This window comes from Lactuca virosa, chromosome 6 (genome assembly GCF_052849685.1).
Source record: "Lactuca virosa cultivar CGN04683 chromosome 6, Lactuca_virosa_CGN04683_v6, whole genome shotgun sequence".
Classification (NCBI taxonomy): Eukaryota; Viridiplantae; Streptophyta; class Magnoliopsida; order Asterales; family Asteraceae; genus Lactuca; species Lactuca virosa.
The window spans coordinates 89359383-89381811 of NC_136431.1; the positions used below are offsets into that span (position 1 = coordinate 89359383).

The window sequence follows — 22429 nt, forward strand, 5'->3', positions numbered from 1 at the left end:
TTTCTTGTTGCAGTTGGAGCATTGCATTTCGTGGCAAGGCCCATGGTGGTGGAAGTTGCATTTGATGCACAGGGGAAGGTTTCCAGCATATCGACTGGGAGGTGTTGGAGGAGCAGGAACAACGGCGGGAGTGGTAGCAGCATGGACTACTACTGTTTGCTGTTTCTTTGAGGGCTCCTGAGAATATTGTCCCTTCCTTTTGTTCCAGAATTTCTTCTTACTGCCATATTCCTTGGGCTGTTCAGGAATGGCTGTCACGGAGTCTTGGCGATCTCCGTGATCAATTAAAGTCTGTGCCAGGCACTTGGCACTGTCTAAAGTGAGTGGATTAGCAGCTAGGACATTTCCCTGAGTCGGGGGAGTTAGTCCCCATATGAATCTCTCCACTTTCTTGCTCTCCGGGGTGACATCCCGGGACATAGAAGAGCCAGTTCACTGAATCTGGTAGTGTAAGCAGCGATATCGGAGCCCTTCAACTTCAGACTCCATAGCTCCTGCTCTAATTTTTGCATTTCGCCCCTCGGACAGTATTCTGCTAGCATTAGTTCCTTCAAGTCATTTCAACTCATAGCATTGGCTACCGGGAGAGTCAGTGACTTGACTTAGCTGTTCCACCAAGTTAGGGCTCTGTCAGTGAAAGTGTATGCTGCAAATTTCACTTCGCTAGATTCGGGGCACACACATATCTCGAATATTGATTCGGTTTTCTCGAACCAACGGGTTAAGGCAATAACACCTCTGGTGCCATCAAAAGATTTGGGTTTTGCGTTAGTGAAGTCCTTTTAGGAACACTCCCTTGGGTGTCCATGATTATCACCTTGGTTAGAAGGGTTGGCACCATTACCCGCCCCACTGGTACCACTTGCATGGATATGAGTCATGGTGGCTGCCACAGCGGCAGTTACTGCTGCTTGGAAGACAGCAGGATCATACTGAGGAGGTGATGGCGGTGGTGGATTTGTTGACGGGTTGTTTTTCTTCATGTTGGACTTCTTTAGAGCCATCTTTCTCTAAAATGATTTAAGAGAAAAATGATGATAAGTCCCCTATAGTGGTCATGAGTCAGGTGATAATGAACAAGATATATCCTATCCTGACTGTTATAGTGTTCTATTAAGCGATTTACAGTGGAAGTCTACTAATATAAGTAAACAATCTCTAACTTCAATTATAGCAACACTTATGAAGGATTTGTATAGCGTGACTCACACTGGGCCCCTCTATAGACCTAGTGTATACAAATTATGTACAACTATCAACGCCTAAATGTTCTTGTTCTAGCGTTGTGGATTCATAAAATACTCCTATAGTATTTTAATTTCATGTTTGGTTCTGGAGTTTCTCTTGTATGTATTGTTGGTAAGTTTTAGACTTGCTGCAACACCACTATCACTCTCAAACACATGTTGGTCGTATCTCAAATAAATATAGTTGATCAGACTATATTTATCTCAGATATGATTACATAACTGCCTAGGTTTAACTGCAGTGTCCAACATCTAAATACTTTTGTGTTGTTCTTACTGTGATACTGTTTCTGGTATGTATGTATGTTAGTATACTTCTTATAAAATACTTATATTTTAAGAGTATACTTTTAGTCAGAGCACTTCGGCCCCATTGTTTTTATCGTTGTATATCTTTGTAAGGTTTGATATACTTAATTCACTATAAACAATGCTCTGATACCAATCTGTCACACCTCCAAACCGGAACGGCGGAAACGTTCGGGAGCGGAGGACGCCGTGTACAGTATCACAACAATTGCATAATAGTAATCAAAGCAAACATAACCATTACATTGATAAAATATAGTATTTACATCTATTCGATACATTGTTTTGTATGACATCAAAATGTATAAAAAAAGTGTAAAAGACGTGACTCTAAAAGCTCCGTCTTCTCAAAACCTGCTGGTGTACCTGTCTACCGATTCCCTGAGAATACAAGTGGTTTTGAAAGTGTCTCAACATTTAAGTTGGTGAGTTCATAAGCATGTTTTTGTAATGGAAAACTTGTCTTTGTTCTTTGAAATCGTTAGTATAGTTCTTCAGAAAATCCAATATTTCCTTAGTAAATGAATTGTAGTCTTAGGCCTTAAGACCGAAATATATGTTTGTTATTGTACTCTGTTATAGTAAATAATAGTCTTATTATTAAATAAAACCATATTATGTATGTTTTCCTTAAACTGTATGTAGTACTAGTGTACTCTATACTAGGAAAGTAGTGTATCGTAGTAGTGTTTGTTATGAAAACCTTTGTATGAATCCCTGGTTACCACCAGTAGTAATGTATAGTAGTGTACTGTATGAAAACCTTTGTATGAGTCCCTGGATACCACCAGTAGTAATGTATAGTAGTGTACTGTATGAAAACCTTTGTATGAAAACCTTTGTATGAATCCCTGGATACCACCAGTAGTAATGTATGGTAGTGTACTGTATGAAAACCTTTGTATGAATCCCTAGATACCACCAGTAGTAATGTATAGTAGTGTACTATAGTTTTATTACTTAAAATAAAACCATTTGAAGAAATGTTAATCCCGTAAACATATGTTTTAGTTTATGCTGTTGTGAGTTTCGTATAACCATGCTTGATATGACTAGTGACCTCTACGACGTTCTTCACGTGTCAGAAACGTTGTGACATTTGTCACCCTAGGCCTGTCGGCCTAACTGTAGCTAATAGTTTAGGTGCGGGATTGTCAGTCCTGTATAGATCTATACACAAATTCATGCTCTCCCTCCAGGAGACTCTGGTTATATTGTAAAGGATTTAGACCTGTACCCTGGTGGGTACAATGAAGTAGTGCCTCACAACCTTGTATTAACTACTTGACGTGTAGTGTTGTAGTGTTCTCTTGTACTAGAAACTATATGTATAACCTTGTAGTAGTGTACTTTGTAATGTAAAAATAATTATACTTAAATAATTATTTAGTTTTGTACCCTTGAATCAGTGAAATAGAGTAATGTTCTATAAACTATATCCATAATATTTTATATGTATGTTCTTGTTTCTGTATAGTGTTCCTTGAACTCGAAAAATAGTGTAGTGTCTTCCAAACTATACCTATTATAGTTTAAATGTAATGTTCTATAATGTATTGAAAACCTTTGCAATTTAACTGTATGTAAATAGTAGTAGTCCGAAACTTGTGATAAACACCCTTTTGCTTGACATGTTACAAAAGGGTTATAAATATATAAACATATATTTTTATAAAATGTAGTGATAAATCGGTTTGAATCAATTGCAAATGGTTTTGAAATCGTTTGAATATTAACACAAGAGTCCTTGTGTTTTACTTGTATTCGCCCCCCCCCCCCCCCCCCCCGCCAAAAAAAACATTGAGAATAGTGAAAATATAGAGGTATGAACTCACCTCTAGTGCGTGTTCGTGTTCAGGTAGCGTAGCTGTAGAGATGATCCTCGGGCTGGCGTAGGTTGAATTATCGGTATCCTAGTATTATTTAAACACGTAATCATATTTAAATTAGCGAAATAATTAATTAACGTGTTAGACAACACTTAATTTATGTAAGGAATAGGTACCTATAATTCTTTGATGTGTTGGAAAGGGGGTTTTCGGTCTAGCCTTCACCGAAGTCCTTGATTTTGGTCTTAGAACCCTCAACCGAGAACATGGTTCTCGGTCTTATGGTGTTTTCGGTCGGGAACGTGTTTTCGGTTGGAAGCGTGTTTTTGGTCCGATGAAGATTTGAAGATTGTTCTTGGTGAAAATTATGAAGATTCAAAGGATTTTTCATGAAGATTTGAGTGTTCTTGGATGATGTTTTAGAGCAAAACGGGTGTGGTTTCAAGTGAAAAAGTGAAGAAATTACTTATTTTTCAAGGAAAATACTTATACCGGTTGGGTTTTCGGCCGGAAAGGGGTTCTCGGCCGAAATCGGTTTGCGGTTCGAGGGTTCTCGGCTGAAAAGGGTTTTCGGTCCGAGGGTTCTCGGTTTAACAAGGGAAAATGTTGAGTTTTAAGTGTATTTTATCCCAAATACTTATAAAAAAACATCATTTATATAATTTAAATCATACTTTAACCCTTACAAACTTAACGAAATAAATAAAACTCGAAATTTTATTTAACGGGTTTGACTTTCATTGACTTGGAAATTAACGGGTTGTTACAAAACCTTCTGGCTGACACATGTAAACATCTTCAGCCAGCTTCCCATTAAGAAAAGCAGTTTTGACATCCATTTGCCAAATTTCATAATCATGAAACGCTGTGATAACCAACATAACCCAAATAGACTTGATCTTGGCCACTGGTGAGAAGGTCTCATCATACTCAACCCACAGGGTTTGAGTAAAGCCCTTCGCAACTAGTCGTGCCTCGAACGTATGCACTTTTCCATCCATGTCGGTCTTCTTCTTGAAGATCCACTTGCACCCGACTGTCTTACGACCCGACACATTGTCAATCAACTTCCAAACTTGATTGTCATACATGGACTGAATCTCGTTGTCCATTACCTCTTTCCATTTTGTAGACTCCGGGCCCGACATGGCTTCCTTGTAGTTGTTAGGTTCATCCAAATTTATCAGTGTACTATCACTGATAAATGTATCACCTTTAGAAGTTATATGGAAACCATACAACACAGGTGGAACACTAATTCTACTGGAACGTTTCAGAGTTAGGGACACGTCAACTGGTTCAACAGGAATCTCTTCCTCAAGTTGAGCGCTAGTGTTAGAGGTTCCTTCATTGCTCGATTCTTTAAGCTCTTCAAGATCGATTTGCCTCCCACTATCCTCTTGGCATATGAGTTCTCTTTCGCGGAAAACCCCTCTCCTTGCTACGAAGACCACGTTGTCACTAGGTCGGTAGAAAAGATATCCAAAAGATTTATGTGGGTAGCCGATGAAATTACACCACTCACTGCGAGGTTCAAGCTTGTCGTGAGTCTCTCGTCTTATGAAAGCCTCTCAGCCCCAAAACTTGATATGTGCCAACGAGGGAACCTTCCTTGTCCACATCTCATGAGGTGTTTTGGCAACCTTCTTAGTTGGGACTAGATTAAGGATATGGGCGGCAGTCTCTAAGGAATACCCCCAAAATGAGATAGGTAACGAAGCTCGACTCATCATGGAACGAACCATGTCCAACAAGGATCGATTGCGCCTCTCAGCCACACCATTGAGCTGCGATGTCCAAGGCGGCGTCAATTGTGAAATAATTCCACATTCCTTAAGATAGTCGTGGAACTCGATACTAAGATACTCACCACCCCTATCGGATTTGAGCATCTTTATCTTCCTGCCCAATTGATTCTCCACTTCTTGTTTAAACTCTTTGAACTTTTCAAATGTTTTCGACTTGTGCTTGATTAAATAGATATATCCATATCTGCTATAATCGTCGGTGAACGTAACATAGAAGCGGTTAGTATCCCTTGTGGTGGATCGGAAGGGCCCACACACATCGGTGTAAATGAGATCCAACAATCCCTCACCTCTTTCACAAGTGCTAGTGAAAGTTGATTTAGTCATCTTTCCAAGAAAACATAATTCTCAACTGTCGTCCGACTTTAGGTCAAATGACTCCAAGACTCCATCCTTTTCGAGTTGGGCTATGCGCTTCTTGTTGAGATGTCCAAGACGACAATGCCACAAGAATGCCTTGTCTAAACCATTAGACGAATCGATATGCAACACATTATTTCCTAAGTTGTCTACAACCATCACAGTTTCATATACACCATTACAAGGCAATGCTTCAAAATATAAAGTACCATTATAGAAAGTATTAATAGAACCAATTTCATTATTAAATGAAAATCTAAAACCTTGTCTGTACAAACCATGAAAAAAAATAATATTCCTCGTCATCTCTGACGAGTAGCAACAATCATTCAACTCTAACCCCAACCCACTACTAAGTACTAAAGAATAAATCCCGATCTTGGTGACAGGTGACGATTTCCTATTCCCCATTATCATGTTCATCTTCCCATGCTCCACATCCCTACTTCTTCTTAGCCCCTGCAAATCAGAACAAATGTGAAAACCACATCCTGTATCAAGGACCCAAGAACTAGCATGTGATGAGTTATTAGATTGAATAGTATAAATACTTGCGAACGAGGGTTTTATCTTCCCATCCTTGATGTCCTGTAAGTATTTCGGGCAGCTTCGTTTCCAATGTCTTTTGTCGTGACAGTAGAAGCACTTTGCTTCTTTTGGATCAGATGAAGGAGCAGCAGAACCACCTTTTCCTTTGGATCCATTTGAAGAAGATCCAATTTGAGACTTTCCCTTGTGATTCTTAGAGGGAGATTTCCTCTTCTTCCCCTTCCCATGTCCAAATCCTAGGACCGGGGCAGCAGCAACAGGAGTGGATGCGACACCTTTGCATTTCAATCCACTTTCAATAGTTCTTAACAACCCTTGAAGTTTGCTCAAGGTGACCTCATCCTTATTCATATGATAAGTCATCTTGAACCGATCATAACGAGGAGGTAAAGAGTGGAGAATGATATCAATCACCAACTCTACGTCAAAGTTGACATTCAACTTGAGTAGACGATACACATATCTTTGCATCCTTTGCAAGTGCTCGTGATGGACTCTCCATCTTTCATCTTGGTTGTTATCAACGAAGCGACAATCTCGTACCTTTCTTGACGTGAACTTTGATGGTACTTTTCCATCAGATCTTGGCACATCTCGTAAGGCCAGTAGTCTTAGTAGAACTTTTGCAGCTTAGGAGTCATAGTGGCCACCATAATACACGACACCTTTATCGCGTCTTTTTCGTGAGCCCTATACTCAGCTATTTCTTCAGCAGAGCTTTGGTTTCATCTATCTCTTCGAACTTTTCGTCGAGGACATATTCTTTCTCCTCGTATCGAAGGGCCATGCGAATGCTGCGGATCCAATCATTGAAATTGGACCCATCAAAAGTGACCCTCCCACAAAAGTTCAAAAGAGAGAAGGAGCTTGAGGAGTTGGAGTTCGAGTCGGAAGTGTTGTTTGGGCCACACATCTGAAAAAGAAAAGGAACAAAGTTTAGATTAGATAAGCAATCCTTAATATAACACCCAAATGAAATATTAAGTCTAGGACCCAACACTATAATTCACAATTCGAAAGAGGGATGCCGTAATCCAATTGCAAATTATATGAAGGTAGGTAAATGACGATTTACCAATTCCATCAATAAAAACGAAATGAAAAATTAGGTTTTAAATGAAATGAAATTCCTAGATTCTTTTGAGATTCATTGAACTTTTCAATGGCATGTTTAATCTCGATTATTCCCTTCCAGTTTGTGACTGGGATACCGAGGATCACAAACAAGGTGTGAATAACCATGCAAATTAGCTTGGTACTCTCGATGTCCTTTACCACCTAATTAATGTGTCGATTTACCACACACGCTCCATTGATCTGTGATAATTCTCGAGCTACCCTTTGCCACCCTTGTTAGTCCAAGTTAGTATGTCGGTTAACCACACACGCTCCACTAACGACTTGGCAAGGTGCAAAGTGCAATTTCATGGTATAGCATCATTTTCACATTTTTTCTAAAGTAACTAAGATTGGGAATTTATAAAAACATTTGGTTACTTTATAATATTCATTATACTTATTAATGAGCAATTAATGTCCTATCCTACCCGTTCGGCTAACGACCCTCCACCAATGAAGGAAGCGGTGGATGAGAGTGGACACTCATTTAACCGCCATTTTATAGGCATTTTCCTTATACCCCCTTATAGATCGGCTTCTTGAATGAGGCCTACTAACGGTAAGACCAACTCATCTTATATATATATATATATATATATATATATATATATATATACACATATTAATCTTTTAATATTATAATAGTATAAGGTTTGTATTTTAAACTTTTAAAATACTAGGGTTTTAGAATTTAATATTTCAAAATTAAAACTTTTAATCAGATTTTAAATTCCAAAACTTGAGGGCAAGTTATGAAACTTTTCAAAACTTTCTAGATCAAATTTTAAAACAATCAAATTAATCATATAATTTTATCCGTATCATGAAATTTGACCTAATCCATTTATATGGTAAGAAAATTCAAATCAAATTTTACAAATAATTAATTTATCACATAATTTTGTAATTATCTTAAAATTTCACAATTATCTTTCAATTAGATGAGGATAATCATTTCGATAACAGAAAATTCGAATTTTAACATTTGAAACAATTTAAGGTAATGATCCTAATCTAATTTAGGCTTGAAATCCGAAAAATCTGCCATCTGACGAACCAACTCGTCGAGTCAGGGCATGGACTTGTCGAGTTGGTCCAACTCGTCGAGTCCACCAGTCAGATACCAAAAATCGAAAATTTTCCAGCTTTGAAAACGTTACAATTACATCATATAAAAAAACACCCTAAGCTCTGATACCACTGTTGGATTTTGAGCACTACAACATTCCTATGGTGCACATGCAACCCTAATGCTTTGGATCTAGGTTTTTCTCAATTTATACATGAAAATTAACTTATCTAAAGCAAAACCCTAATCTAGCATACAATTTTTCGGATTCAATGAATAAAACAAGAGTTAGAAGAATACCTTTCTTGTTGATTGCTTGATCTTGACCTTCAAGAGCTTAGTGTCTCAATTGTTGCACCTCTAATGGAGTCACAAACACCAACTAGAAATGGATGAACAAGAGAGAGAGAGAGAGAGAGAGAGAGAGAGAGGAGGGAGGCTACTAAAATCGACTAGGGTTCTCTATGAATGCATAGGGGCCGATTTCAACTAGCCAAGGGGTCCTTATATAGTTGTGTTACTAAGGTTTTAGACTGAAACCCTAATTCTCTGCTTAGGCCTTAAGCAATCTATGGATCCCTTCTAGAAGGCCCCTTGGACGAATTCTCTTATGGGCTTCCCACAGAATTCGTCCACCCCTTTTATTAGGAGTCCACAACCCAACTTGCAACTACCAGTAAATTGCAATATCAGTCCCCATATATTTTTAATCAGTCTCTTTTGATCACCAAATTAATTCCAAATTAATTTTTGATCAATACTAATTAAATAATATGATTTCTCAATTAATATATTATTCTTATAATATATTGATAAATCATTGATTAACCTCTTTCTCATAATGCATCCTGTCAAATTGCTATGGTGAAGGCAACCCAAAAGGACCATGCTACTATCGGGTCAAGTACATACCAATTATAGTTATGGGCTTAGACACCTAATGCAACAATAGGTTCTTCCGATATTCGAGTTCATAGAATTAACCAGCCATTACATAACAATGGAGTTTTCTGCATCTCATACTTTGTAGTGAGCATCCTTTTGGTCTGAGGCTTTAGTTTCACATGTAAGGTATGCAGTCTTTCCTTTCCCTCAAATGACGAGAAGGACTAACTGAAACCATTCACGGAAATTCAATCCATTAAGTTTATGTTGGGTACTTTGAAGATATGGATTAATATCAGATGGTGGAAAAAGTGATGAATTTGGGTTTGAAGACGAATGGGTGGTGGATGATTCAACAGAGCCTGTCATTATGGTAGGAAAAATCAAGAACAAGATGATCACCAATCGTTACAAATGGTGATTTGGCAGCAAAAACTTTAGCCAACAGAGATCACACAGTCCTGATACCATGAAACAAAATGAATTGAAAAATAAACTCAAAGCTGCAACTGTTTTACATTAAGGGCTACAGTATATAGACAAGAAAAAACATGGAAAGAACTCCTAATATAGGTAAGCCAACTATACAAATATTCACATGTAAAATAAAGATTCCCTTTTACAAATTTTTAGGAATCAATCGTGATTCTGATTTGACTTTCCATTCCATATGATGAAATGGGGTTAAAGGGGAACGACACTCTTTGCAATGATGGTGGTCCGGATTTCAGTGAAGGAGATGCTACAGTTGAAGCTGAGTAGAAGGTCATCACTGCGTGAACTAGGGAGAAATACACAATTAATTTTTTAATAAATCATTGAAATCGTTGAAATACACAATTAATTTTTTAATAAATCATTGAAATCGTCCATATGATTTATCAAAAATGACAAGTTTTATTCATAATTAATTTATTTATTTTTTTATTTTTGCATTCAGAACCTCCTTAATATATAATTTTGTTGTGATTTTAGTCCCTTGTAGAGATAAAAAGACTATGTTAGCATTTTGTATTTTTTTCAGTTTTTATTATTATTTATTGATTATATATATATATATATATATATATATATATATATATATATATATATATATATATATATATATATATATATATATATATAATTTTGTTTTGTTTTTAGTCCCTTGTAGAGATAAAAAGACTGTTAGCATTTGTATTTTCTTTTTCAGTTTTTATTATTATCTATTGATTAATATATATATATATATATATATATATATATATATATATATATATACATGGGACCCACCTTCAACCCCGACCCCACCCATCTCATCCTTTCCACTCTCATCTTAGTTGAAGAAACAGTCCTCAACTCACCACCCCCTGAGCCACCGGAAACACCACTAGAACCCACTGAAAACCCATGGATCACCATCTACTCATCCTAAGTCGCTTCTCTCTTCTTTCCACTTCTCTCTACTTCATCTCTATCGCCGGAAATCACCACAGCCGCCATCGTCTATTATGTAAAGTATTTCTCATCAATTTTTCTATACTCCGTCTGCCTCCCCTCGATTTCCCTCTACTTTATCGATTTCTCTCTATGTCGCTGCTTTTCTTTACTCCTCCTTAGATTCATATTCTCCGGAGGTGAATCTGCTCGAAGAAGACGTATCTGAAGACGATGGGGAATGTGACGTCTCCAAAAACGAATTTGAAGACGACAGAGTTGCTTCACGTCGTCGGGTTCCTGTTCATTTAAAGTCCATAAATTAAAATAGCTTACATACACTAGTTTATAGAGAAAATACGGGTCATAGACATTTTTTGGGGTTGAATTTCAAAAAATAGACACAAAAAATCGGATTTCCGAGTATAGACATGGATTCCGTGGAGATGACCTCTGAGGGCTTCGCGGAATCCATTGTAACTTCGCGGAATGGAAAATTCGTAATTAAATCAAGGGTTAAAAAAATAAAAATAAAAACCGCGATTAACAGTTCCGTGGAAATGCCTCCGCGGACCTCGTTAGCAGCTCCGCGGAACTATTCATCGAGTCTTTTTTTTTTGTTAAGTTAATACCCCTGATTAATCGTATATGTTATTATTATTACAATCCTCGTCATTATACCAAAAGAGGGAATAATCTCATTATAATCATCCGATATCAATAAGCGATAAACTTCCTCATTATATTAATCAGTTTTATAATTATTACAAAGAAAAAAATAATAATATATGTTGACTTAGTTGGACTAAAGAGGGAATAATCCTCCGATCTTAAAAAGATATCTCATTACAATCCTCCGATCTTAATAAGGGTATTTATGAAACAAAAAATAAAAAATTAAACAAACTCGATAAACACTTCCACGGAGCTGCTAACGAGGTCCGCGGAGCAATTATATATCTTCTAAAAACCAATATCGGTGGCTCGGTGGCTATTACTTTTGCTTTCTCTCCCTTACACTTTTATTATATTTCATTTAACTCCTTTTGTTGGACACTCTTTTTGCTTTTACTCCCTTTCACTTATCTTATTTTTTATTTTCAGCCCTCTATTTATAAATCTATGTGGAACATTTCTTCCCTGTACTTTCTAAAATAATGTTTTTACCCCTTTAACATTGAACTCTTTAAAATATTACTTTCATCATCTACATTCTCCACCCTTTATTTTTTAAAATTTTGCTTTTACCCTTGAACTTTGAATTTTCTAAAATATCACTTTAATCCTCTCCATTTTTCAAATTTTCAGGTTTACCTCTGTATATAGTTACCACTCATCGACTTTGTAAAATACAACTTTAACCATCTTGGCTTTTAACTTTGTAAAATTCTTTAATTTATAAAAAAAAATTATATGTGTTTATTTTTATAGATGTGTCGGTATAAATTTGAGTTGGTCAACGTTTCGACATAAATTTAGAAATATCGTCTGTTAATTTAAAAACAAAACTTAACTGTTTTTTTTTATGTAGATATTGGTATAAATTTAGAGTTTCTCTATGTTTCGACCTATTTTTTTTTATGTTTGGGTGTTCCGAGTTTATCTACGTTTTGATGTAAATATTTTTTACATTATCCTGCTTACTTCTAAGCATTTTTCTTGACATGGTTTTGGTCCCTGATTTTTTCTACTGAAATAGTTCTTTTACTTAAATCAATTACTGCCGCCGCAACGCGGTAGATAAAATCCTAGTTTCAATCTAATGGTAAAGATTTATTCCTTCAATGCACTATAGATGAGACCCATCATTTTGGCACTACCACCTCACCGTCACCGGAACATGGTCCACAATCAGAAACAATAACAAATTGGAGAGGATAAAATGCATTGACTTTGGAGCGAATGTTGGCCGTGCAAGTGTTTATAGGTGGTGGTGGACCTTTTTCTTTACCAAGGATACTAGGTGGTAGTATTCATCTTTAACTTCTCTATTTAAAAAAAATAATAAAATAATAAAAAATTAATTATTTTATTAAATATGCTCGCCGTTTCAAAAATAATAATAATAATAATAAAATACAGAAATTAAAGATGAAATGGTTATCCCTATCGTACCTTCTATCCCAAAACCATATATTTAATAAAATAATTAAAAAAGTTAAAACTAATTAACAAACAAAAGTATTATTTAATTGAAAAAACATTTTGTGGATATAAATTATGATATTTACATACGATAATGGACATATATGTAATCTTAGGTTAAGATGGCATAAAGAAAAATGGTACCATTTTAATGGGACTTAGAAGAGCATCACTGAAAACATAATGTTAAGAAATATAAATAGGGAAAACGGCTTATAAGTCAGTGCAATGAAATTTACAAACCGTTCAAAGTTTTCTAATTATGTTTTCTCTATTTAATAAACCCAACGAACTTAATCTTTTGTCTAAAAAAGTCCAACTAACTTATATTTTTGTTCAATACTCATTAAGGTCAACTGGCTAACGAAAGTCAACGAATGACATGACTTATAACGTGTAATTAAATATCGGTAAAATGACTTGTAAGACCAACGAAGTTTCGACATCGTTCAAAAAACTCAATCATGTTTTGACTGTTCAAAAAAACTCAACAAACTTATGCTCTTGTTCAATTCTCATTAGAGGCAACCAGATTCATTAGGTATACAATTAGTTGGCGAATGGTATGACATTATATTTAATGACATGGAATAAACAGATTAGAATAGCTCTTTATAAATAATTAAATATAGAGAAAAAATGAACGATGTTTGTGTTCAATCTCTTGTAATGGCTACTTCTACTTCCTCTCAATCGTTGATGTCCAACTCAAGATCTACAAAGAAGATATTTGATGATGCAAATCCTTATGAATGTGGACGCCTTTCTCGAATTTGGACATTTAGAACGAAGAATTATCTAGAGAAAAAGTTCAAGGCTTGTTCGAACATATGGGTAAGTGTAATTGAAAACTTTATCATGTCCATCTTAATAAGTTCTTGTTTTTGAAGGAACCAAACAAATAAATAGAAGATGGATATGATAAAGCTTTCAATTACAGTTATCCATCTGTTCCAACAAGCCTTGAACTTTTTCTTTGGATGATCCTCCATTCTAGATATCCAAATTTGAGAAGGGCGTCTACATCCACAAGGGTTTGCATCATTGAATATTTTATTTATAGATCTTGAGTTGGACATCAAAGATTGAGAGTAAGAAGAAGAAGTGACCATTACAAGAGATCGAACATAGATTCCGTTTGTTTTTCTCTTCTCCAAGCCCTAAATTGATATATAAAGGGCAATTCTAATCTCCTTATTTCTTGTCATTAAATATAATGTCATGTTATTTGCCAACAATTGTATACCTAATGAATTTGGTTGCCTCTAATGAGAATTTAACAAAAGCGTAAGTTCATTGGGTTTTTTGAACAAACAAAACATGATTGAGGCTTTTTGAACAGTTTTGAAACTTTATTGGTCTTACAAGTCACTTTCCCGATATTTAATTCTATGTCATAAGTCATGTCATTCGTTGACTTTCATTAACCAGTTGACCTTAATGAAAATTGAATAAAAGTGTAAGTTAGTTGGGCTTTTTTAGATAAAAGGTTAAGTTCGTTGGGTTCTCCTAAACAGATAAAACATAATTGGAGTTTTTTTTTTAACAGTTTGAAAACTTCGTTGAGCTTATAAGTCATTTTCCCTTATAAAGAAATCATAATTATCAAAAGAAAGAAACTGGAAACAAGTTGTAAAAACATGTTAGCCAAAAGGCCTAAATCAGTATTTTTAATTGAATATGAATCAATTGTCACAAGCCCAACCAACCCATAGCCCACCAGCCCAAAAACGAGAAAGAGGAAAGGGAAGCTTGGGATTAGACCTCACAACGGAGCGAGTTTTGACCATGATCCGCTCCAAACCCTTAAAGTTAATAGGGTTGGATCATATTTTATGATCCGTTTACCCGTTAACGACCCATACCCATTAACCATTTTACTAAAAAGGTCGGTATCGATCACTATCGATTCGATCCATTTATGATACGCCCCGTATAAAATTTTAAAATATAAATTTATTATTTATAAGTTATACATTTATACATTTATCACCGAAATAGTGTTCTGTACATGACTCGATGAGTTCGATCATTGCACTTCCACTTCCCAGTTCCTAATGGCAAAATTTCGTCGACTCTCAATACAAATAAATATATGAAATTAGTATTACAGTCATAGTTGACAACCAAAAGCAAAAAGAAAATGATTCAATCTATCTCGTTTCATAGAAGAGTTTTCTACAATCGACATTCCACAATCAAGTTTGTTTTCTAAAATTCTAATATAATCGATTAGCCTCATCTTCTCTACTCCAATTCCGTGTTATTGAAATCGAATTATTGAAATCGTTACCTATTGAAATCATTTGTTGCTGCCTTACCTGTTACTGAAATCTTGTGTTACTGTGCCAAAATTGTGACTTAAAACCGGGGGACTTGTTGAAATCGTGCCTTACTGAAATCATTTGTTATTGAAATCTACTACAATCGTGTGTCATTTTATCATGCATGTTTGCAATAGTAGACATTTGTTTTGTTTTGGAAACGTTATTTTTTTAAGATATAATTGAAGTTTGTTTCGGAATTAATGTTGGCTGGTTTTAGCGATTCATGTTATATGTGTTCGAATACATAATTATAGCATAATCTTAATATTGTAAATGGGTCGGGTAAAAGGGTTGAAAATCCGTTGATCTGATGGATAAGAGTATGCGTTTAATTATTTAAAACCTTGCGGGTTACAGGCCGGGCTTAGATCAACATTTGAAAATTGCTTAATGGGTTTGGATCAAGGCCAATTCGCTCCAAACCCGCTTCATTGACAGATCTACTTGGGATGATCTTCCCAAAATTTGTTCTCCCTTTCGTAATTCGACGGCCAATGCACATATATGGGTTTTGAATGGTTTCGATTATAATCAGTTTTCTTTTTTTCAGTTTTTTGAAGTAAAATTGCATTATGAAAAAAAAATTTTTAGTTTAAAGAACGGTTCAAATAGGTAATAGTTGAGAACCGGAAAAGAAAAAAATTGGTTTCAGGTATATATATTAAAACTTACGCTTAACCGGTGGTTCAATATGAACTTAAAAAGACTCTCAAAAAGACTGGTCTGGTTTTTTCCGGTTTAAGAAAAAACAATTTGTTTGTGCACTTCTAACACAAGTTGGCGTTCCTCGGGCTCTTCATAATTCGGATAAACCAAATTGGCCAATTAGACAATTTGGATTGAGCAATTTGGTTGGGATATTCAGATTTTGGATTGGTATTCAAGAAAACCGAATTATTATTTTGGATTTTTAATTTGTTTGGGTTTATAAAATAAAAACCGAATAGTCCAAAAAAACCGAATAATGATTTATTATGTATATATTTTTAATGTATTTCTATAATTATATTAATTTATTGAGTTATTTTTTCAAAGAGATTTAAAATGATCTACCTAATAAAAAACCTTATTACGCATTTTCTCTAAAAAATAATATCTATAAAATATTAAACTATAATATATGTTTTTTAATATTTATTTATAAATTTTAGATCACAACTAAATAATTTATTTTTGTTTTTTCTATAACTTTTCTAATATTCTAATTATATGTGGTTTTAAAATGTTTTGGTTTTTGAAAATTAAATTACAAAAATCGATTCCACCGAATTGTAAATTGTTTGGATTAGATCGGATTTAAATTTAGGTTGAACTATTCGAATCCATGTTCTGAAACTGAAACTGATCCAACTGAACACCACTAGGCGTTCCGATAGGTATCTAGCATCCTGATCCAAACTAACGGGACGTTATTGTTGATTGGACGATTTTGATTACGCTATTTATTATTTATATCAATAACTACTTTTTATATAAATTATGATGTGTGGTAAGAAAAACCACTGAAAAATCAAAGGTATTATCCTTTTTTGATAATTAAAGAAAAACTATTATATCCGATAAAACTATTATATATATATATATATATATATATATATATATATATACTAGCATTTTACCCGCGCTAAGCGACGGGTGCGAATAATTTATTTCAAAAATTTGTTTTTAGAAGCGATTAGTTCTTTTGCGCAAATAGGTTATTACATCTAAACAATTATCAATAATGGTAATGCTAGCAGAATACAATGGAGGATCCAAACTTTTTTCCGGATTCCTTTAAAGATAATCTTTCTTGTAGGAAACCCCCAAAAGGAGCAAGTCCTGTGCCAGTCATGATAATATGAACTTTTGTGCCGGTCATGATAATAGGAACTTTAGGATCTGAAGAAAGTATAAAATTTGATGTTCTAACGAAGATAAGATGAGATCGTCATTTCTTGAAGTGAATTTGAAATTTAAAAGTGAGGACTCTAAGTTAGTGTCTATTATTTCCTTGATATGAATGAAATTATAGTTTTTATTATGGATTTAGAATACCATAAGTAGAGTGTTACCTTTTTCTGAAAAGATTTCTTCTAGTTTCATTATTTAATCCTGTAAATAAAAGTTTCAAAACCAATCGTTCATTCTTGCTCACAAAAAGATAAAAGACATTAAAAAATTTTATGCAAAAAGATATCAACATACTTCTTTTTAATTGTGTGGCATCATTTTAATTTTTATTGGGGACCCTTAAAAAGTTACATTCATATAAAATCATAATTCAAAGTGTTCTTCGAGTAGTCCTTTGTTAGAAAATACTAACGAAATAACAATCATTAATTTTCTTTAAAGGTATTTAATTATATATAAATATATGATACAGATTGAAATTAGTAGTTATCTAATAAATATGAATCTCACATTGGCATTTTGGAACTATAAATCAACCCACCGATAAAACATAAAGACTTATTTTAAGGGTAAATGTCACTGTGGCCCAACCATTTTTCTAGTTATGATTTAAATGGTCCTTATTGTTTTTTTTCGCACTTGAGAGGAAGGAATACTTAAAAAACAATTTTTAAAGTCATTTTGTTCAAAGTGGAAGGGGTGAGCCGGTTAACACTATCCTACTTACCATATTAGGTACACACGTCATCAAAATTTATCCACCTAAGATGCCATATAACCTTCTCGTTTAATGAGCTGGCCCTACAAGACACATTTTATAAAAACCCTCCGGTTGTCTTCAACCCCTTTTTGTCGTACTTTTTGTCTGCAAAATCACGTTCTCATGGCGGTTTACATGAAGATCGATCTTCACTTTGCTGGGTTTTTTACAAGGTACCCCGAAATTAGTTATACGGATGGAGCGGAACAAAGGTTCGAAGATGTTGATTTTGCTAGAATGGACAGGAACGAGTTTGTTAACTTCCTACAAAGGTTTGCAAATGAAATGTGCGTAAGTGTTTATTTTTGCATGCCTGGAAAAGACTTTCTTGATGGATTGAGGATCTTAGCTACTGAAATAGACTACCAGGACTTCATCGAAGCTGGGTATGCTGCTGCTTGTGTCGTTGATGTATACATGGATCATCTAGGTGTGAATGTGCAACAATGAATTATTGATGAGCAACTTGATGAGAGCGTTGTGGAAGACAATCATTATGAGGGATTTGTACATAATGGCCCGGATGAACTGCAAGGTAATGCACACGATGACCTTGAACATGTAGATTGCAATCCAATGAATAAGATCATTAACGATGAGTTTTTGAGCAAGCTATGCCCAGAAGTGCAGTCAACCCCAAACAGTCCACCTCATGAGGATCCATATCTTGAAATGGAAGACATTGAGGTAAATCTTGAAGAGGTTACTACATATAATGAAAATGTGCATTGGAAAAAACAAAAACCTATGTTAGGAATGCGATTTCATAGTCCAAAACAGTTAAAGCTTATGTTATGTAATTATGTTGTTACTAATCGGTATCAGTTGCGCTACAAAAAAAAATGACAGTAGAAGACTGTTAGTTAAATGTTGTTCTGGACAGTGTAAGTTTAGGCTATGGGCTTCATGGATGAGTGAAGAAAACTCCTTCCAGATTAAGTCCCTTATAAATGAGCATAATTGTGCTATAAATTTCAAACTTGGATCAATTGTTAGCTATGCTTGGATTGGTAGCCATTTTACAACTGAGTTCTTACAAAAACAGAAAATGAGTGTTAGGATGCTTAGGGAAGAGGTGAAACAGGCTTTTGATATAGATGTAAGTATGGGTCAGCGCAGGAGAGCAAAAAAGCATGCTATTGAGCTAATTGAAGGCAACCTGGTTGAGCACTATTCAAAGCTTTGGTCATATGGTGAGGAGATAAGAAGATCAAACCCAGGATCAACTGTGAAAATGGATGTGAATAATATGCAAGATGGAAAAAATTATTTTAGTAAGTTTTATGTATGTTTTGAGGGACTAAAGCAAGGGTGGAGGGGCAGTTGTAGAAGAGTAATTAACCTGGATGGTTGTTTCCTTAAGGGGATATGTACTGGAGAGTTAATAACCGCAGTTGGAAGGGATGCTAATAATCATATATTCCCAATTGCATGGGCAGTTGTTTGTGTTGAAAACAAAGAGAATTGGAAATGGTTTTTGGAGAATTTAAAAGATGACTTAGGAATGAACAATGGTTTTGGAATTGCATTGATGTCAGATCAGCATAAGGTATGTTTCTTAGTTGTATTCTATTTATTAATGAAATTTGCCTATACAATTTTACCAATTCAATTCTTAATGTGAAGGGATTATTGGAAGCTGTGAAGGATATTTTGCCTAGTGTTGAATACAGACAGTGTGCAAGGCATGTTGTTGCCAACTTTAGGAAAAGATTCCCCGGAGTAATGTATGAGAAGATGTTTTGGAAGGCATGCAAGGCATCTACTGAGCGTTTACACAATGCAGCAATGAAGGACATACAACTTCTCAATCCTTCAGCCTCTGAGTATCTAACAGAAAAGAACCCACAATCATGGTGTAGGGCTTTTTTTCAGGAGGGCAAGATGTGTGATGCTTTAGAGAATGGGTTGTCAGAGAGCTTTAACAATGTGATAAGAGATGCAAGGAAAAAACCAATCATCATAATGCTTGAAGAGATTAGATTGTATGTTAGGGAAAGGCAGTTTCATTTGAGGATGAAAGGCAGTTCATGGCCAGATTTTGAACCATGTCCAACAATTACATCCTTACTGAACCAATTGAAAAAAGCTCAAAGGTAAACTTAGTTTGAGTTTCTTAACATCATAGAAAATACTAAACTTAGACTAACTTTTAGACATTGTTATTAGATATTGGCAGGTTTTACCAACTGGTTTGAACCAGTTTGAAACAAGAAACTTAGCAGAATCTTATGTGGTTGACTAAGACAAGAAGTCATGTTCTTGTAGAGTTTGGAAACTAAATGGATATGGGTGTGTGCACTCAGTTGCAACTATTAGTTACCTAAACAGAGATGATGGAAGTTATGTGGATCCCATGTTCTTTGGAGCTTTTTATAGCAACGCTTACAAGTATCCATTGAGAGGGATGAATGGCAACAATATGTGGCCAAGTACTGATTTCATACCACCACTGCCACCTTTGAAAAGGAAAATGCCAGGCAGGCCTAAAGTCAATAGAAGGAAGGACCCAGGAGAAAAGACTACTAGACACACTGTGTCAAAGGTTGGGAAGAAAATTCTTTGTAGTGTGTGTAAACAAGTAGGTCACAACAAGGTTACATGTCCTAAAGTTGAGAAGCCCAAAAAACCAAAGGTGAAGAGAAAGAGATCAACTACTAAAGGTGGTAATGAAGAGGAATGAAGTGGTTCAAAAAAAAATAGTTGCACGTAAACTGAAGCAATCTGAGAGGATTATAAAGAAAAAGTTGGCTAAAAGGGTTGAAGGAAAAAATGGAGAAGGAAATTCAGGTGACAATCCAATGAATATTGATTAGAGATAACTGCTTTTTGTAGTGTGTTAAGACTATGTTGGTTGCTTCATGGGTTATTTAACTTTGTTTCATGTAGTACTTTCTTGGTTGTTTCTTAAGACTAATTTTTGTGTGGTCCCATATGTTTATTGTTATTTTCATGTTTGAATGTAATGCACAATCATGGGTGTAAGTGTTTTATGGTGTGTGTGTTCGTAGTAGTTATTTGTGGTATGTGTTTGTTGAATGTTATTTTATGTACACTACAAACACAAACAAAACAATGACATACAATAGCAGGTAATTTTCATTTATTTAATAGGAAAGGGATTACAAATCCATTACATGCCCATTACAAATACACTGGTAAACATGAAAGGAAACCAGATTCTCATTGGACATCCATTACAACTTGTGGACTAATACCACAAAAAAACAGCCCAACTTAGAAATAACAATAACTTCATCTTTCTAACATCAGATTGAAGCTTCTCATTTGCCCGAACCAAATTTGTAATCAAAGTTGTGTCACCAGTCGTGTTCGTACTCTCTACTTCATCTGCCCAACATATGAAACCATCATGAGGCCCCTACAATGGAAGTTATTATTTGTTATGGATTAAGTTACCAAACCCAGGAAAAAATAATCACAGTCTAGGTCAACAGTTAAAGAATATGCAATTGACATTTACCTTTTTGGAGCAAGCATAAAAGAGTTGGCCAAGGTTGTATTTAGTAGTTGACGTTCGTAATATTGCTTCACATCCACACGAGCATTCAACTGATTTCATTGAACCCTTCATTTCGGTGAGGTCACTTGAACGGTAAGAAGAATAGGAGAGCAAAAAAATACTTAGTATGTTAACATATGTGTCTGAAACCTAAGTATATATTAGGGTAAATTGTGAAATGACGAAATTACCCTCATTCACACTAATTAACTGTAATTTCCATTAACTACTAATTTACCATTAAATAAAGTCTGTTACAAAGTTACTTTATACAAAATTGCCTGTTCTTAGACAGGTCTTCAATCACCTTCGCCAAAACAAACACATAAACCCTAATACAAAGCATTATACTACCAAAAGAAGACACACATCCATACCTAATCAACACAAACACCACGAACCACCAACATTGTGACATCCCCTAATTTCTCGGCCAGAAAAGACCGATTTATTTTATGTTTTTTAAAATAAAATCAGAGTAATCATTTTTTTAAAAGATGTTGCGGAATTTGTTCCCAAAACAAAACATGATAAAAATTTATCAAAATCTTTCTTTAAGAAATATATATTTTCATTTCTTGTCAAAACCTCGGGATGCCATGTTCCGATACAGCTCAAAAGCGTAAACAAGACATTATAAGCCTTACAACAGTTATTTACAACTACTGGCCTATAATCCAAAAATCACTCATCATCATCATCCGACTATGCTCGGGGTCCACTACCTGTAATATAAAAAGTTGAGTGTGTCAGGCTTGGGAGCCTGGTGAGCATATAGGGTTTTCAACCCACAATAAATAAATTTATTATGCTTAAACATCAATCAATCAACCAAATTACCCCAACCCCATTATCTTATTTATTTCTTAAGGATTTACCCTAAGAATCAACTATCACTCATTCCTAAGGATTCATCCTAAGGAATAGGCATGAAGTCACATCGTCGCCAGGGTTTATACAACAGACACTAAGTCCATAGCTGCCAGGGTTTATACAACATGTGCTAAGTCCATAGCTCTTATTTATCGACAATATTATTCACGGGAATCCCCCCCTGCAATACATGCCAATGGGTTTTTAGAGTACAGCTGATGAACATATAGTTCACACACTTACAGGTTGCGAGCCTGCTAGTGTTGCACAGATCATCTAGAATAGTCCGTGGTTGTCATCCATACTCTGCTGAATGA

General features: G+C 35.1%; 1 protein-coding gene across 1 annotated transcript; it reads left to right on the forward strand.

Annotated features, from left to right (window-relative positions):
• The first annotated feature begins 18292 nt into the window (after window positions 1-18292).
• Window positions 18293-20399, forward strand: LOC145121735 (uncharacterized). Its single transcript, XM_079057437.1, has 5 exons — window positions 18293-18534; window positions 18713-19265; window positions 19343-19812; window positions 19886-19908; window positions 20023-20399. The coding sequence occupies exons 1-5, from the start codon at window positions 18293-18295 to the stop codon at window positions 20397-20399; spliced, it is 1665 nt and encodes a 554-aa protein (XP_078913563.1).
• Window positions 20400-22429: the final 2030 nt, after the last annotated feature.

Bases quoted from the DNA above. Each gene is read 5' to 3' on its own strand.
- LOC145121735 (XM_079057437.1), top strand. From the start codon at position 18,293: ATGAATAAGATCATTAACGATGAGTTTTTGAGCAAGCTATGCCCAGAA. The intron at 18,535-18,712 runs GTATCAGTTGCG...ATCAATTGTTAG, and splicing joins AATTATGTTGTTACTAATCG to CTATGCTTGGATTGGTAGCC. The intron at 19,909-20,022 runs GTTTGAACCAGT...GTGTGCACTCAG, and splicing joins TTGGCAGGTTTTACCAACTG to TTGCAACTATTAGTTACCTA.